This window comes from Chlorocebus sabaeus, chromosome 27, assembly GCF_047675955.1.
Source record: "Chlorocebus sabaeus isolate Y175 chromosome 27, mChlSab1.0.hap1, whole genome shotgun sequence".
In the NCBI taxonomy this organism is placed as follows: Eukaryota; Metazoa; Chordata; class Mammalia; order Primates; family Cercopithecidae; genus Chlorocebus; species Chlorocebus sabaeus.
Window position 1 is genome coordinate 45,063,058 of NC_132930.1, and position 18,005 is coordinate 45,081,062.

General features: G+C 56.6%; 1 protein-coding gene and 1 pseudogene across 16 annotated transcripts in view; both read right to left on the minus strand.

Annotated features, from left to right (window-relative positions):
- The window catches only part of ABLIM2 (actin binding LIM protein family member 2), a 195,310-nt gene extending 185,946 nt beyond the window's left edge, over positions 1-9,364 (minus strand). For 15 of the 16 annotated variants that reach the window (XR_012091644.1, XM_073012534.1, XM_037983103.2 and 12 more), the window contains exon 1: positions 9,198-9,307. Coding sequence is in view for 15 of the 16 variants with exons in the window: in XM_073012534.1 (XP_072868635.1) it covers positions 9,198-9,207 (10 nt within the window). In the remaining variant the exon portion in view is untranslated. Of the gene's footprint in view, positions 1-9,197 lie in introns of all 16 variants that reach the window. The other variant, XM_037983124.2, reaches the window with a different exon arrangement.
- Positions 6,783-9,139, minus strand: LOC103246424 (uncharacterized; annotated as a pseudogene).
- Positions 9,365-18,005: the final 8,641 nt, after the last annotated feature.

The following is an 18,005-nucleotide window of genomic DNA, read 5'->3' on the forward strand; positions in this document are numbered from 1 at the left end:
GGAAACCCCAGCTTGGTCTGTGTCCACCAATTCAGAGGAGGGAGGGAAGCGGAGGGCCTAAGATGGGAAGAAAGCTTCATGGAGGCCCTGGAGTCTGGCAGAGACTTGAAAGGGAGAGGAGGAGGGACTCCAGGAGAGTGGGGGCAGACAGACGGTGACAAGAAGAATGCAAGGCTGTTTAGGGATCAGAGCAAAGACAGCACATAGTAGGTGCTTAATAAATAGTCATGGAGGGACAGGAGAAAGATTTTGGAAGAGCTCTGAGCCCTTGCGGGGGTCTGGTGACTGCTGGACACAGAGGAGGCCCGGACCTAGGCTGAGACTTCCCCAGCACTTCACACTCAGGACTGGCCCTGCGCCCAGACAGGACGGGGCCTGTGGAGAGAGACCCCACATAGCTGGTCCCTCTGTGGGACGATTCAGAGGCTCCCAGTGGGACTCAGTCCCCAGTTGCCAGAGTGGTGCCCCCCATCCAAATGCCCCTTCCTGGCTTCCCCTCCCTTCCCCCTCTCACCTTCCTCACACCTCCCTCATGCTTCCTGGGGTCACCTCCCAGGTAAGCCACCTGTCCCAAGTTCCAGCTGCACCTACTCAGGGAGCCTAAATGGAGACAGCTGTGGGGCAAAGGGGTTGGAACATCATGAGGGCGTTTGAAACTTGGCTGCCAGGTTGAAGGTCTGGATGGTCCTTGGAATTCTTCATTCTAGGCACTTCGTGTCCAACTGCAGCATCAACTGATGTCATTGTCCATGTGCGATCCTGGGGACACAGAGGTCCGTAGAAGCAGAGGGTCAGAGACGGGCCAGGCTGTGAGTGCTTCACCCGGAATGACGGTAGACAGATGAGGAGGCCATGCTGAACTGGGGACGGAGTTCCACCCATCACTCATCCTCCACTCCTCGGGTGTTCGCGAAATGCCTCCTCTCATTCCACCCGAGTGGCTTTCCGGGGAGCCAGTACAAGGCCCTGTCGTGCCTTGAGGACAGACGCCACTGGGGACAGAGCCAGCATGCTAGCTGCAGTGACACTGAGCACTTTTCTTGGTGTGCTGGCTGGACTCACATTGCCAGATCATCTAACTCGTCGCTCTAAACACAGAGAAACCAAAGTCTCAAACTTCCAGCACAGGATGCGAGCTCTGGGCAGGAGGCAGGGGGAGCCACTGCTGCTGCCTGGGATGGGGGCTGCTCAGTAGAATGCAGCTACAATGAAGTTTCCAGCTGAGACCGATGACTCAAGACACCACACCTCCTGAGGATGCTGTGTCGAGAAGAACTGGGAGCTGGGTGGCTCTCTGGAGACAGTGCTCCTCCTGGCACTGAGCTGCAGCCTTGTAAACAGGACTGAGATGGGACTGGCAGGGGAGACAGCAGGACCAGCGAAGGGGAGGGGAAGCTGTGAACCCAGCCTAGGCTGTGGCCGATGATGCCAAAGTGGCTCCCACAGGGTACGACGTTGGGTTTGTCCCCAAACTGTGAAGGGTATTTACGGCTGTGACAAAGCCCACCCTGCCCGTTCCCTGGTGCCTGCTGTGCCCAGGCCCTGACTCTCACTCAGCATCTCTGAGTCTATAGTAACCCCTCAAAAGCAGCTGTCATCACCCGTACTTTTTATGTGGGGAAACTGAGGCAAAGGGCAGTTAAGCAATCTGCTCAGAGAAGCACACAACTAGCAAGGGACATTAGGGGCTAGAGTCCAGGTGTACCCAGCCCCAAAACCAGCGCACCTTCTGAGGCACCCAGACTGCCCCCCTCACGTCTGGAACTGTTCAGCCAAGGGAAGTGGCATGAAGCCACCCAGCTCGTTATCTGCAGCAGACCTATTTGTTCTAGGCCTGGAAGCTGCTGATGGCAGGAAGTCCCAGAGCCAGCCCTGGAACCCACAAGGGCCAGGTGCCAAATCCCCAAGGACCAGTGAGCACCCCAGAATCCAAAGCCCCCTCCTCCGCCCCAGTCCTTCCCACAGACACGAGAGATCCAGCTGCCCTCCTAGCTCGAGCTCCAGGCGGACATCCACAGAAGCCGCTAACCCGGAGGTGTCGAGGCACCTCCCTCCACGCCAGAGACCCTTAGCGTGAGGCCCAAGTACGGCTCACCCAACCGGGAGCACCCCGAGAGCCAGATGGGAAAGGCAGGCGCAGCAGGGTCCCCGAAATGGTGGCCAGGCCTCACACCCAGTGGGCGGGGTGGGGCAGCGGTATCAGAAGAAAGCAGGGTCACCCCCTGAGGATGGCAGTGGCCCTGTTTTTACAGATGGGTACATTGAGGCACAGAGGGACGATGACTTGTCCAAGATCACAGAGGTCCAGGCGAGGGGCTGGAGACGCTGCTGGGCTGGGCTGTGTAAGCAGGGGGAGAGGTACCGCCTTCAGTGGAACAGATGGGCCCTGGGGGGGATTACAGGACTCGGGGTGGGGGTGGGGGTGGGGGAGCCGGACCAGAGGGTCAAGGGTCCGGGGCGGTGCATGGGCTCAGTGTGGTGAAAATCCCTCTCAGGCCCAGGCTATCTGAGGGTGAGTCACAGGGGCCATGCAATGACCCCAGGCAGGAACCCCCACAGGAGGTGGGTTTGGGTCTAGTCCTGCCTCCTGACTCTGTCCTGGCAGGTCCTGCACCTGGAAAATGGGAATAACACACCACATTCCAGGCGAGAAGATGGGCTGTGTGAGACCCCCACCAAGAAGCACCATCACGATGCCCCCAAACGGGCCAGGCTTCATCCAGACCAACACTCAGCCACACGTTACGAGGCAGCAGCAAATCCCCCAACGCAGCCAGCTAAAGCACACAGGCGGGGACAGGCAGACAGAGCCCGCCCAGCCGGGGAGACGCAGGTCTGTGGCTGAGTCGGGCGCACCGGGGTTCGAATCCCAGCTCTGTCGTTTACCAATCACGTGACACCAGGTCCCGGGCGGGACTCACAGGCATTTCCTCCTCCGTAGGCAGAGATGGCACCGGCCGCTCTGAGCAGCGCTGCAAGGACCCCGGGAGGAAACCTATATGAGCATCTGGCCCAGGCCCCAGGGCGGCACTGGATGAGCCACGGGCTGTGCGACATTTAAGCCTGTCCCACCTGGGTGCTGCCTGACACCCTAGACACCCTGAGCAGCCCTGGCGATGGGAAAATTCCTTGAGTAAATTAAGACTGCTCCACTCGGGTTGCCCTGCGCTGGCTGTGAGCCTCAGAGGGCTGCTCTTTCGGGCCTTCCCCGGGACTGGGACAGCCGCGTCCATCATGCGGGGATGACTGCAGGACCCATGTGATCAGCCTCAAGCACTAGGAGCTACCCCAGGACGTGATCCATGTGTTCCTATCGTAACTATTTTAACAAGCTCTGGGAGCCTCTTCCACATGCCAGGCGGAGGCTGATCAGCTCATGGGACCCTCCATCCCGACCGAGATCCTGGGGAGGGGCAGCGATGGAAAGGAGGACACAGAGGTCTGGTCTTTGATCACGCTAGCGAGTGGCAGGGATGGGTGTGAGCCTGAGACCCCACTTCAGGGTAGGTTTTAGGGAGCCCCACCTAGACAGAGGCACAGCCAAGGGGCGCAGCAAGGAAGGCCCCTGAGTATCTCTGCAGGGAAGGGGCTGTGGAACCCAGGCTCTGGGGTTGGCAGATGGCATCGGGCCAGCAGCCTGGTCTGGCTTCAAGGACAGGCAGTGCCTGCTTAAAGGGCCAGCGACAAGACAGGTCCCTTCGTCTCCCAGTCTTGCCAATTTCCTCTTGCGAGCTCAGAGGTCTCCCATGACCCAGATGATGCTCTGGAAGCCCAGGGTGTGGCTCAGGCAGCTTTTCCATGAGTCAGGGACACATACCTTTCTCTGGGACAGTAAGATTGGACTTTTCAAGAGTTCATCAAACTCAACACTTGATTCCAGAAAATATCCTATCTACCCCCAAACTATCTCATTGACAGAAACCATAAAGAGTCAAAGGATCTTGGGTGGCCATGTTAGGAAGGAACCCTGCACATCACAGGAGAACAGGGCAGAGCTTGGGGGTGACCAGGCTAAGCAGAGACTACCAGTGTCTGGGCAACGGCAGTCCTCTCCAGATACAATCTCAGATGAATTTCGGGGTCAGGAGGGTCTGGCTTCTGCTGCACCTCATTCAGAGCGGCATCAGGCAGGGAAAATTGGCAGCGGTGCAGCTGCCTGTGCTAAGCTCCCTCAATGCTGGGAGACACCACCATCCCATGCAGCAGACAGTGGCCCTGCAGAACGGAATCGCCAGACTTCTCCTGGAGTCATGGGTTTCTACCAGCGCGTGCCCTTCTCAGAGCTGGAGGCAGAGTGTGCTCTCTTCTTTCCATCTGATCTTTCAGTACAAAAGAAAAGGGCACACAATGAAGAAAACTTGGAAAACACATGGAAAGTAAAAAGGTGCAGAAGAAGGAAAACTTGGTTCCTTCTCTCACCATAATTGATGGGCATGGATGGCACTTTCACACATCGCCTCCCTCACTGTTTCTGTAGAGTTCACATCCTATATGACATACAATTTTGTCCTCAGCTGTTTTGTTGTTTTCTAAATTAAATTTCTTTTTTCTTTTCTTTCTTTTCTTTTTTTTTTTTTTTTGAGATGGAGTCTTGCTCTGTTGCCCGGGCTGGAGTACAGTGGCGCAATCTCTGCTCACTGCAACCTCTGACTCACTGGTTCAAGCGATTCTCCTGCCTCAGCCTCCTGAGAAGCGGGGACTACAGGCACACACCACCACACCCAGCTAATTTTTGTATTTTTAGTAGAGACAGGGTTTCACCACATTGGCCAGGATGGTCTCAATCTTCTGACCTCGTGATCAGCCCGCCTTGGCCTCCCCAAGTGCTGTGGTTACAGGCGTGAGCTACCACGCCCTGCCAATTAAACCTATTTTCTTAAGCATTTTCTCCTAACATTAGAAATTCTTTACATACACAGTTCTTCACATGCATAGTAACTTCATATACATGTCTTCCCCACTGCCCAATTAGAATGTAAGTTCAAGAGAACATAGATTTTGGGTTGTTCTCGTCCATTGCTGAATCCCAGGGCCCGGAGCAGCGTGGGCTCACGTATTAGTCTGTTCTCATGCTGCCAATAAAGACATACACAGGACTGTGTAATTTATGTAGGAAAGAGGTTTCACAGACTTACAGTTCTGCATGGCTGGGGAGGCCTCGAAATCATGGCGGAAGACGAAGGAACGGCAAAGGGATGTCTCACACGGCAGCAGGCAAGAGAGCGTGTGCAGGGGAACTGCCCTTTATAAAACCACCAGCTATTGTGAGCCTTAATCACTACCATGAGAACAGTATGGGCGCAACCACCACCCCCGTGATTCAATTATCTCCACCTGGCCCCGCCCTCGACACGTGGGGATCATTACAACTCAAGGTAAGACGTGGGCGGGGACACAGCCAGACTGTATCAGCTCATAGTAGGCATTTTGTGCATCTTTTGCTGAATAATGAGTGAGTGAGATGGAACAGATGGCTCATATTCCATCACTGACTTCCACGGTTTGGTGGTTTCTAACTTGTTGTTGTTACTAGCAAGGCTGAGACGAACGTTTCCGTGGCTGCGTCACTGCCCACTCTCGGATTAGGTGGAGAAATGTGTCTCTGTTCCAAATACTAGGATCTGCACCGTCCAGCCCGAGGACTAGGGCTCAGGTTTGGGTTCTGCCACATCCTCTCCTTGGCCCTGGGCAGCTGCTTTTCCTTCCCTAAGCCTTGGTTTCCCTCTTTGTGCAGGTGGGTGGGCTTGGGCTGGAGCATTCCTCACATCCCTTCCAGCTCCATGATCCTAAGAGCAACATGGAAACAGAAGGCTGAGCCAGCCACCCGGCCTCCCTTGGACCCGCACCCCTGTTGTGGACTGAATTGTCTAAATTCATGTGCTGAAGTCCTAACCCCCAGCACTCCAGGATGTGACTATGCATGGAGACAGGACCCTGAAGGAGACCGCTAAGGTGACATGAGGTCATGAGGGTAGGTTCTAACCCAGTCTGGCTAGGGTTTTCTTTTTTTTTTCTTTTTTCTTTTTTTTTTGAGATGGAGTCTCACTCTGTTGCCCAGGCTGGAGTGCGGTGGCGTGATCTTGGCTCACTGCAAGCTCCGCCTCCCAGGTTCACGCCATTCTCCTGCCTCAGCCTCCTGAGTAGCTGGGACTACAGGTGCCCACCACCACACCCGGCTAATTTTTTATATTTTTAGTAGAGACGGGGGTTTCACCGTGTTAGCCAGGATGGTCTCGATCTCCTGACCTCGTGATCCGCCCATCTCGGCCTCCCAAAGTGCTGGGATTACAGGCTTGAGCCACAGCGCCCGGCCTGGCTGGGGTTTTCATAAGAAGAACAGATTAGGACACACACACACACAAAGGGAAGACCGTGCGAGGACACAGGGAGAGGGCGGCCATCCACAAGCCAAGGACAGAGGCTTTGGAAGGAAGTAACCCAGCTGACACCTTGATCTCAGACTTCTGGCCTCTAGAATTGGCAAAAAAATAAGTGTCTTCTCTTTAAGCCACCTGGTCTTTAGTACTTTGTTATGGAGCAAATTAACACAACCCCTCAGGAGCCTCTGTCCACCTGGGGGAATCTGACCTGCCAGGCCAGCGGCTGCCCAGGGGGACATTTAGGCTCAGAAGGAGCACAGGCCTTGCTCAAGGTTCTGGTGCTGACTGGTGGCAGACCTGGCACTGGAATCCCCCCCACCCCGCCCCATGCCCCAGCTCAGGTACCTTCCTCAACCCCAACCCCAGCTGGCCCCCCTTGTGACCATGTGGGCTGCAGTGAGATGAAGCTACACCACACTGATCACCACTTGCTGGGCTCACCATGTGTGGACTGGCACTACACTCAGAACTAAAGGCCTGCCCTCCATACTACTGGGAAAACTGAGGCAGGGGGAGCTCCACAGCGAGGGCATTGGATTCGGATCCAGGCTTGTCTGGTACGAGGCACCATCTCCTTCCGCTTTGCCATGTGCTATATAAACAGTCACCCCGGCCACCTGAAATCAACAGGCAACAAAAGTAAGGCAACTACATGGCTTCAATCCACACCCGGGTCATCTTGGAGGCACCCTGTGTCATGACACTGAAGATGTGCACACAGCCCAAAGGAATGGGGAGCCTGCAACCCAGGAGGGTTAGACAGGTCGTCCTGGGCTCGGAGCCTCCGGCCTATTTGGGCAGCTGGAGACTGGACGAGATGATGCTCAGCCCCTCCTACCAGTGCTGAGCTCTGGAATACTGCCAGCCGGCGTGGGGAGGGCCACGGGGGACCTGCCCTTGTTGCCCTTGTTGACGATGGAAGCTCCTGTCCTGCCAGACATACACAGTGGCCGGACATTAGAGCCCACATGCCAGGGACAAGGGACCATGCTGTCTGCTCTCCCCCACTGTGTGGGTGGGAATGCCTGCTGTGCACATCATCGGCTGGAGACAGGGCTGGGCAGGGGCGACAGGTGGCCCTGAGAGCACACACACTGCCAGTTCCAAAGGGCTGGATTGATTCAGAGGGGCTGAACTGAGCTGGCCACCCAGCAATGACCATCCCAAACTACTGAGGCCCTCCCAGGTGTGGGGCTCTTCATGTCGTACTTTGTCCCCTCCAGGCAAGCAATGCTATTGCTCTTACAGGTCAGGAAGCCAAGCTCCGGAAGGTGCCACCTATGCCTGAGACCACCAGGCAGCCACCATGGTTCAAACCCCAGTCACTGCCACCAACTGCCCCAGTGCCCCCACACTGCTTCTCGTCAGATTCAGAGGAGAGAGGCCAGCACTCCTTCTGAGGCTCTCCCTGATGACAGGGGGGACCACAGGTATCAATTATGGCCACAAGAAGCATAAAATTACTCTGTGTGCACCCAGCCATTATCCCCACCTGCCATTAGATAAATGTGTCTGGAGGTTCTGCCAAGTCTCAGGGTGCCCTGCTGCCCAGCCACCCCCAGATAACTAGGTTGGCCATTTCAGAAATCCTCTTCCAAAGGGTTCTGCCTCTGACCGCCCCAACCGCCTGCCATTGCGCTCAGCTACTCCCAAAGGCTCCCTGCAACGCAGTCCCTCCTTCCTTGGATTGAAGGGGGAGGGAGACAATCTCCCCAGGGAGGGGAGTCCCTGGCCCCTCAGCCCCCACTCCCTTCTAGGCCTACAGCCCACAGGAAGCTCTTACTAAATGCACATTCTCTCCTCAGTCCGATCTCCCCCAAGGGAAGCGGCTGTCCCCATTGGTTTCTGCACCATGGCCAAGGGCCATACTGCAGTCCCTGGCGCGACAGGCTTAGAGGAAAGAGCACAAGAGTCAGGGAGCACCGGGTTCGCATCCCCGCCCCCCTTCCTGAGTCAAGCAAGTGACTCAAGCCTGGTGCGCCTCGGGTCACACCCTGAAAAATGGGGTGACAGCTCTTCCCTGCCAGGAATGCAACGACAAGCCCTCAGCCCGGTGCGGGCCCCAGGAGGCTCTCAGATCCGGGCATCCTCAGGCCGCCTCCGGGGCTCACCGCCAAGGGCTCCAGTTCTAAGTCTCAGTTTCCCCCACAGCACAAGGCGCGGCTGGGCTCCAGCGCTGTGGGATTTTTCCAGCGCCGCACAGAGGCTGTCAGATCCCGGAGGGTGGGTGCGGCGGGAAAGGCAGCGGTGCGACGCGCAGGGACGAGGAGCTGGAGACGCGCAGAGATCGGGTCGGGGCCGGGTTTGACACATGCGGGCTACGGGTCCCCAGATCTGCTGCGGAGAGTCATGGGCGCCGAGGGTCGGCCTGACGCCCCCAACCCAGGCGCTGCCGGAGCAGCGCAAGGGCGGCTCCCCCAGCTGCAAAGCCCCGCCTGTCATCTCGCCTCTGCGTGCCTAGGTCTGCTGGGGCCCCGGCTCTTCGCGCGGACCCTGACCGCTTTCTGCAGCCTGGAACGACCCGGACCCCCGTGAGAAGCAAAGAAGGGGCGCCTTCCAGACAGCCCGGCGCAGCCACACCGGCCAGCGCGCTGGGAAAGGATTCCTGGCCCCCGCCACTGAGCTAAGCGTTCCAGGCGCAGGACAGGAGGCTGCGCTCTGGCCCCTCGCGGCTGCAAAATCCTGGAGCAAAAGTTGGGTGGAGCCGCTGGGTGATTTTCCCCGGCGTTGCAGGTGCAGCCTGCGAATGACACCCAGCCCTTGCGGCGCCGCGATCCAGCGAGGGGACTCGCTGGTCCCTCGGTCCCCAGCACTCACCTGCACTCATCTCAGCAGCAGCTCGGAGTCGGGGCGGCCCGGCGCTGCGGCAGCCAGACCCTCTGGCCCGCAGGTGCCGCGCCCGCGCTATCGTCCGCCCGCCCGCCGGCTCCGCGCCGGCTCCTTGCGCACCCGCCAGGCAGCGCCGCCGCAGCCCCACGGCGCGCAGGTCACGCCCATGCCACGCCCACTACCACGCCCCTCATGGCGGCCCCGCCCCGTGCTCGCTGCCGCCCGGATGCACCCTGGGAAGTGTAGGCGCCTCGACCCGCCGCTCAGCCTCGCTCCCCAGCTGCCGGAAGAGAGCACTACAAGTCCCAGCATGCTCCGCGACCAGCGCAGGCGCAGACGGGCGACGGCGGCTGAGGCCTTTCGCAATGGTTCTTAGATCTCTGCAGAGCCGTCGCCACGGCCTGAGGGGCGACCCGGGGATCGCCGCTCTCGGAAGCCCGGGAGTCGCTAGGAGAGCGGCGCAGGGAAAAGCGAGCTTGGTGCAGCTCTTTTTGAGTCGTGGAGCTACAAGGCGCCTGAAGACCTTCTGGGCCAACTCTCCTTTCCCAGTTTACAGAGAAGGAAACTGAGGCGGGGGGCGGGGGGCGGGGCGCGGGCAGGATTAGCCGGTATCTGTCGGCGAGGCTTGCGCTGGTGGGGATTCGTGCGCAGGTTTCCTGCCTCCGGGCCTGGGCTGTCCGCGCCTCGCCACCCACCCCAGGCTCCCGTCACTCCTCGCCGGCTGGCGCCCAGCTGGGAGGTGCACCGGGAGAGGTGGCGCGGCTCACTTCGGCGCAGTCCCAGCCGCAGCCCCCATGGTGACCGGCTCCCCTGTGACATCAGGCGCCCAGCACAGGGCGTGGACGCGGGTGCAGGAGAGGGAGTCAGGGAACGGGGAGGAGGAGGGGTCCCCACTGTGTGCCTGGTGCTACAAAAGGCGAGCTTCAGAGAGGTCGAGAGGAGCCGGCCAGCACAAGGATGCCCACCGGGCGCGGAGGGTCTGGGCTGGAGGAGCGTTTGGGATGCAGAATCGCAGGAACCTGGCATGGAGAGAGAGGCCAAGGACTTTTGGCTTGAGCCAGGGATGTTTGGAGATGCTTTCAACAGGGGGAAGAAGATTGGGCACAGAAAAGGTAGACTGAGTGGAACACTGAGGCAGGAGCAGGTCCTCCTCCCCTTCCCTCAGCAGCAACCATCTCCCCCAAGAGGGGCCAGGACAGGAGGCCGGGAGTACAATGGCTCAGGGGAGAGCTGAAGCCCTGGGGAACCAGCCCAGCCCCACACACCCTAGAAATCCAAGAGGCCCAGCTAGGTGATTCTGCCCGCAGCTGCAGGGTTCCCATGCCAGTCCACTGGGATCTTGTGCCACGTAATTGAGGGGGCACCAGATCTAAGGATCAGTGAGCTAATATATGCCGTGACCCAGTGTGAGTTGAGATCAATAAATGTCTTTGCTTTGCTATTATTATTCTCGGTGCCTAACATAGGGCCTGGCACAGAGCAGGCACTCTGCAAGTATCTGTTGAATAAACGGAGAGAAGGATAGAGGGGAGGGGAGAGTGCTGACACCTGGCACTCCTGGATCATAACCTGAGAGGTAGGCCAGGCATCCACCTGCCATAGGGACACCCTGCTGCCATTTGCCCTCTAAGGAGCTCTCGGTCAGGCTCCCCTGCAGCCTCTGTTTCCTCCCTCTGTGTTTGCAAGGGCTCCTACGAACCTCCCAGGGGTGCCATGATTTCCCCACACAGCCTGGTGAGGATGGCAGGGAGCCCTCACACCTCTCTGCCAAGACCCTGTGAGCCAGAGGGTGGATGTGGGTGCCCTGTTCCAGACTGGTTCCAGAGCTCAGGACAAGGGGCTGGGGAGCCTTAACAGTTCTCAACCTGGAAGGACCTTGGGGCCATGTGGTTCCAACATCTTCTTTCATAAGGGCAGAAACCAAGGCCCAAAGACGACCTGCCCCAAGTCACCCAGCAAGTTAGTGACAGAGTGAGGCTTGAGCCAGGCCTTTTCTTTCCTTCTTGCGCGGTGTCTGCTGAACTGGGACTTCAGAGAATCTGCTGGTTGAATTGAATCAATTGAAACAGACTTTGGTTCTCTGTCCGTGGTACTACAGGCCAAGTGTGACCTCAGGCAGCTTGCCTGCCCTCTGTGTGCCTGAGTTTCCGTATCCTTCAAATTACAGTGCATGCATACCCCTTAGGATTCTCGAACACCTTTAATACGCTGGGCTCTCTAGTCCTAGTGAAGAAAATAGACAAGAAATCATTTCACAAGTCACAAGATTCATTCTAGAAAAACGCTGCCCTTCTTATTTTTTAGCAGGCCTGGTGGGGTGTCAGGGGCTCTTCAAGGGGCTCGTGGACACAGGGAGGCCCCAAACATGTCAAACCAAGGTCCCTTAAAGGTTCATTAAATGGGGACTGGGCGCAGTGGCTCACACCTGTAATCCCAGCACTTTGTGAGGCCAAGGTGGGAGGATTGCTTGCACTCAGGAGTTTGAGACCAGCCTGAGCAACATGGCAAAACCCTGTCTATAAAAAACACAAAAATTAGCTGGGTATGGTGGTGTGTGCCTGTGGTCCCAGCTACTCTGGAGGCTGAGCTGGGATGACTGCTTGAACCTGGGAGGCGGAGGTTGCAATGAGCCATGATTGGACCACTGTACTCCAGCCTGGGTGACAGACCTTGTCTCATGAAAAAAAAAAAAAAAAAAATTCATTAAATGTGCATTTAGAGGAGGGCCTTGGTGGGTACCTTGGGAGGTACCAATATGGAAGCAGGAGCCCCTGCCCTCCTCCTCCTGCCTCAGCTCACATGCCCTGCACCACACAGGGAAGCCCTGCAGTGACCCATGCCCTCTTCCAGCAGGCAGGGGGTAGAGACCTGAACTCCGGGGACTCCCTTCTACCTCCATTGCTTATCCAGGTTCCCCTGGGGGCTCCCATCCCATTTCACTGGGGATCCTGTCAAGCCCCTCATAGGCGGGTGCCCCAGGCAGTGGCCTCAAAGGCCCCAGGTCCCATCTGCCCATTTCCACACCCACACTTTCAGCACAGCCCTTGCCTGTACCTCTCCTGCCTGAGGATCTGCCTGCTTCAGTGGACTGTGGACTTCTCTGCTCTGCAGACAGGAGTCTTACAGAGGAGAAGCAACTTGACCCAGCCTGCTCATTCCAAGAAGCACTAGGGGGAAAGCTAGAGTTTTCCAAGGCACCAGCTACAGGGCGGCGTTTCCCTCACTCCTCCTGGTGCCCCTGGTTGGAAGCTTCAGGATGCACCCCTGGACTGGCCTGCCTGGGACGCGCTTTCAGGCACTCTGCCTTCTTCTGGGATTAGGAGACACTTAAAGGTGATGTGTCCACTTTTCCCCTGCTCTATGACGGGTGCTCTGGGCTTCGGGGAGGACAGCAGTGTTATGGGGGTCTGCCCAGGGCCAGCAGGAAGGTGACAGGCCCGCAGGAGGCCAGAAGACAATGGTCGGAACCCCCAGTAGGGCACCCCCTCTTTCTGAGTGTCCTAACCACTATAGTGGGAGGTGAGTTGTTCCAGCGATGGAGGGAGTAGAATGCAGAGAGGGTAGCCCCAGGTCTGTGGCCCACCGCGCCCCAGGCCAAGCTGTCCGAAGCCAGACGCTGCTTCCCTGGGGCGCCAGGTTTACATGTGGGGTCCTGGACCTGGTGATAGAGGCAGCCACAAAAAAACAAAAAGGCGGCCAGGTGCGGTGGCTCATTCCTGTAATCCCAGCACTTTGGGAGGCCGAGGCTGGCGGATCACAAGGTCAGGAGTTCAAGACCAACCTGGCCAACATGGAGAAACTCCATCTCTACTAAAAACACAAAAATTAAGTGGGTTTGGTGGCACACACCTGTAATCCCAGCTACTGGGGAGGCTGAGGCAGGAGAATTGCTTGAACCTGGGAGGCAGAGGTTGCAGTGAGCTGAGATCGTGCCACTGCACTCCAGCCTGCATGACAGAGCGAGACTCCATCCAAAAAAAAAAGAAGAAAACACAAAAAGGCAATTCAGCACAAACATGCACTTTCACAAATGTCTATTGAAAACATAAAGCCAGGTGCTTGGTGAAGAGCTCTGCCATGGCGTGTCTGGGGAATACTTTTCCTGCATGGCTGAGCTGCGTGAGGCTTCCTAAAATGTGAGTCCTGTGACCAGAGGTAGAGATTTGTTCTCTTCATGATAAATGCCCCCACCACAAGCACAGGCACCTGTCACTGCTCTATGGCCTTTAAATTGCTTCAAAATTAGGATCGTTTGTCCTGAAAAAGCTATTGCCCTTCAGAGAATGTGAAGCTCTTAGAAAGTGTAGAAGGACACATGCTGGATGGGGTTGGGGGCTGGGGCAGACCCCACAGTGCCGGCCTCACATGGACTGGGGCAGGTGGGGCTGTGGGTTTCTTGAGGCTGGGCCAGGAGGGGCCAGGAGGGAGAGGGGCCAGCATCCCATGGGCTGGCGGCTGCTTTAGGTGCCAGGGGAGCCTTCATGGAGGGGTCCTGTCTAAGCCCCAGTGGGAGTGACTCCAGGCTAGCTCAGAGGTGGAGACACATGTGACACTGTACCTCAGAGCTCCCAGGGGCCAGGCTAGGCAAACAGTGACGGCCAGGGCTGCTGTGTCCTGACGGCTCTGCACTGAGGCTCAGAGGACCCTGTCATTGTCATTGTATCATCATCATCCCAATGTCACAGATGGGAAAACTGAGGCATTCACTTACCCAATTGCAAACTATGACCAAGTGGAGCAGGTAGGATGCACACCAGGACCCCGCTTAGGAGAGAGCCCGTGGGCTTCAGCCCCATGGCCCTCCGGAATCTGTCATCCCCTCCAGGGGGCATTCAAGAGGTCAAGGGATGAAGCTGGGAGTCGTGGGGTCCAGCGTGAGGTGCAAGGCCAGAGGACCTGCTCCACTGGGCCCAAGCCATGCCAGGCCTGCTGCCCCCACCCTGGGTTGCTGGGAGTGCCCTGTCTTCTCCCGGACAGCTCAGGCTCACTCTCTGGACCTTGGTTGAGATCCGCTCCTTGGACAAGCCTCCCTGGTCCTCTAGCAAAGTCGGGTGCCACCTCCACTCCCCCAGGGGGTCTCCAGCTCAGAGGAGAGTGCCCACTGAACTGTGGGATCGGCGGGTACCCGCACTGCGGCGGCCACTCCCACTCAGCAAAGGAAAGAGGTCGGACCTGCCTGAGCCCCTTTCCCGCCGTGCTGACCTCTCCCTGGGTCTTCTGGGGCTTCCCACAAATTGCTTCTACGGAGAGCAGCGCGGTGTGGCTGCGCTCACCTGGGGCCTGATCTAGAAAGAAGGTGCCCGCTCTGGAAACCCAGCGGTGTGGAAACCCAGCAAGTCAGAGATGCAGGGCAGCAGACAGAGCAGACGGCGTCCTGAGGCCGTCAGGGGCTCTGCACTGTAAGGCAGCCTCCAGGCTTTCTCTCACCAAAGCGGCAGGATTCCTTGTCCTTTCTTCATTTCTAAATACAGTCCAGGAATTGATTGACTTCATAGCCAAATGGAGAAACAAATGAAATATGATTTCATTGTGGGATCTTTCCAGTCGCTCAATAATTTAAAACCACGCCATATGAAACCAGGAGTAAAAATAGCATGTGACTCATGGCTTGGAGCCTATCTCTCAAGCATGGGTCCACACACCTGGATTTTCAGTGAGGTCAGGCCCAGCCTCACCCTCACATGCCCATGCCTTGCCTGATGCCCTCTGGGTGGGTCAGCAGGGGAAGCGTAGCCCTGGGTTACACAGGTATCTGTTCTCCCTAACACTCGATCTATGCCACAATTCCAGCTGCCCAGTTAACTCAGGGTGGTTTGTAGACTTGGCAATGTTTTGCCATCACAGAAAACTCACAAGAGATGGTTCATTACAAGTGATGGAAGGAAGCAGAATGTATAGGCCTGATTCGGGAATATGACTCACACCGTGCAAGGCTTGGATGTGGCTGGTCTTCCAAAAGCCCTTCCTCTGATTCAACTCTATTCCTGTGCAGCAGAAACAGATGAGGGACATCAGCAGCACCTGGGAAGGAACGAGAAAGGGAGAGCAGAGCAAGGGGCAAGCTCAGAGGTGAGGGGCCACGTCTATTCAGCACCTACTGCGTACCTGCCCCTGTGCTGGAAGTGAGAGATGAAAAAGCTCAGCTAGAGCAGGCAGGTGCATGAGTCAGCCACGCTGCGGAGCAGAGGACCACAGGCTTTGCCGAAGGGGCTTGAATAAGGGCAGGGCATCTCTCCCAGTGCCGGAGGCTGATCTCTGCACTCTACCTCTGCTGTCACATGGCATTCTTCTCTGAATGTTCCCCTTCTGTTCTCATAAGGACACTGGACCTAGGATGGAGGGCCCACCCTAACCCAATACTGTCTGACTTCATCTTAACCAGTCGTGTCTTTGAAGACCTGATTTCCAAATAAGGTCACATTCCCGGGGGCTAAATCTTGGGGTTAGGACTTCAACATATCCTTCTGGAAGGTACAATGCACCCCACCAGAGGGGACCACCATTATTGGACCCCACAAGGGGTATGGTCTTCCAGAGCCATGGCCTGTGGGACCTGGGAGGAAAACTACAGGTCTGAGGGCTCCCAGTTGGGGAGAAGAAATGGAAGCCCAGAGAGACAAGGTCAGATGGGGCCAGGTCCTCAGGAGGCCAGAAGCCACAGTGCTCCCCCAGCCATGTGACCCTTGGTTGACGACCACGCACTCACACAGCCCTGCAAGGGACCCAGAAGTCAGCCATCCCTGACAGTGAGAGCAGCTCTTGTCCTGGGAGGGCAGATGGGTCCTGCCAGAAGCCTGGGCCTGGCCTCGTTGGCCTCACCGGCAAGCTCAAGCTTGTCCCCCAGCTGCTAATCAAGCAAGATATCGTGTCTCTTCTTAGCAAATTTGTCACCAGGCTGTGCTTCCCAGAGCTGCTGTGTGGGCATGGTAAGGATACGGTTTCGAAGAAGTTTAATCAGGAGGCCTTGCCTGTGTAACTTACAAAGTGCTTATTCCACGGGCCTCCCAATTGGGTGTTCCCTTGAGGTCATGATGCTGAGTGTCACCCAGTCTTACAGATGAGACAGTGTAGGCTCACCAAGGCTAAGAAATGTGCAGTCAGCTGGATGGGGCTGGACCCGGTCCCCTGAGATGACCAGAGCAGGGCAGTTCCCACTAGAATTTCTTCTTTCGCTATGGCCAAGCTGCTTGGAGCAGGAACTGCGTGGTTTGATGATAACGCTAATGGTTTGACAACAAAATGACTTTAAGTAAAGGAGATCACCCTTGATAATAAGGGGATCACCCTCAACCAATCTGTTGAAGGCATGAAGAGCAAAAGCAGTTTCCAGTGGAGAAGAAAATTTGCCTCAAGACTGCAGCACCAACTCCTGCCTGAGTTGCCAGCCTGCCCTGCAGATTTTGAACTTGTCAGCCGCCACAATACCATGAGACCATTCCTTAAAATAGAACCCTGTTTACCTATCAATTGTCCTTTGTACCTGTCTGCTTACCTACCTACCCACCCATTCATTCATCCATTCATCCATCCACTCCCATCCATCCACCTACCATCCATCCATCTACCACCCTCCACCCATACATTCATATATCTACCCATCTATCCACCTGTCCATCCACCCATCCATCCATCTATCCATTCATCCAGTCACCCATCCAGCAGCCATCCATCGCCCATCCATCCATCCATCCACCCGTCCATCCACCACCCATCCACCCATCCATCCATTTACCTATCTGATTATCCACTCACCCATATAGCCATCCATCCACCACTCATCCACCCATGTATCCATTCAGCCATCTATCTGTCACCCATTCACCCATCCATGCATCCATCTGTCCATCCACCTACCCATCCACCACTCATCTACCCATCCATCCACTACCCATCCACCCATTCATCTATCCATCTGTCCATCCATCCATCCATGTACCTATCCATCCACTCACCCATACAGCCATCCATCTACCACTCATTCACCCATCTATCCACCACCCATCCACTCATACATCCATCCATCTGTCCATCCACCTATCTATCCACCACTCATCCACCCATTTATCCACCACCCATCTACCCATCCATCTATCCATCATCCACCCACCATCCATCCATCCACCCCCCCATCCACCATCCATTCACCTATCCATCCATCCACTCTCATCCTCCCATCCATGCATCTGCCACCCATCCACCATCCACCCACCATCCATCTGTTTCTATCAGTTCTGTTTCTTTGGAGAAGCCAGTCTGATCTACTTTCCAAATCTGTAATTCCCTGTGCTCCCTGACACCATGACTTGAAGGCCCCTGGCTGACCTCAGCCTGTCCTAAGCTCCTCCCAGCTCCAGAAATGGCACCTGCTGCCACCCGATTGCTCTCCCTGACACCTGAGAACCCCTCTGGGAACCTTCTCTTCCTGCTCCATCACATCAGTCCAACCTCAGGTCCTGCCTCCAAGTCCTTCCACAGCGTAGTGGGACACACGTGCAGGCACCTTCTCCTGTTCTCTTTGCTCCACTCTCCCCACCCACATTCCTTCTTCTGTAGCCAGAGGGATTTGCTAAATCAAAGCAAATTCCGCTCTGTCACACCCCTGCCTGCCAGGGGCTTCCCTCTCCTCTGCCTGGCCAACTTCTCTTCAGTCTTTAAGGATCAGCCCAGGCATCATCTCCTCCTAGAAGTCCTCCCTGGCCCCTGGCTGAATTGGGCAACCCCCGGGTTTCCATGAGTCCTGGAACTTCCTCTTTGGAGCAGGAACTACGTGGTTTGATGATAATGCTAATGGTTTGA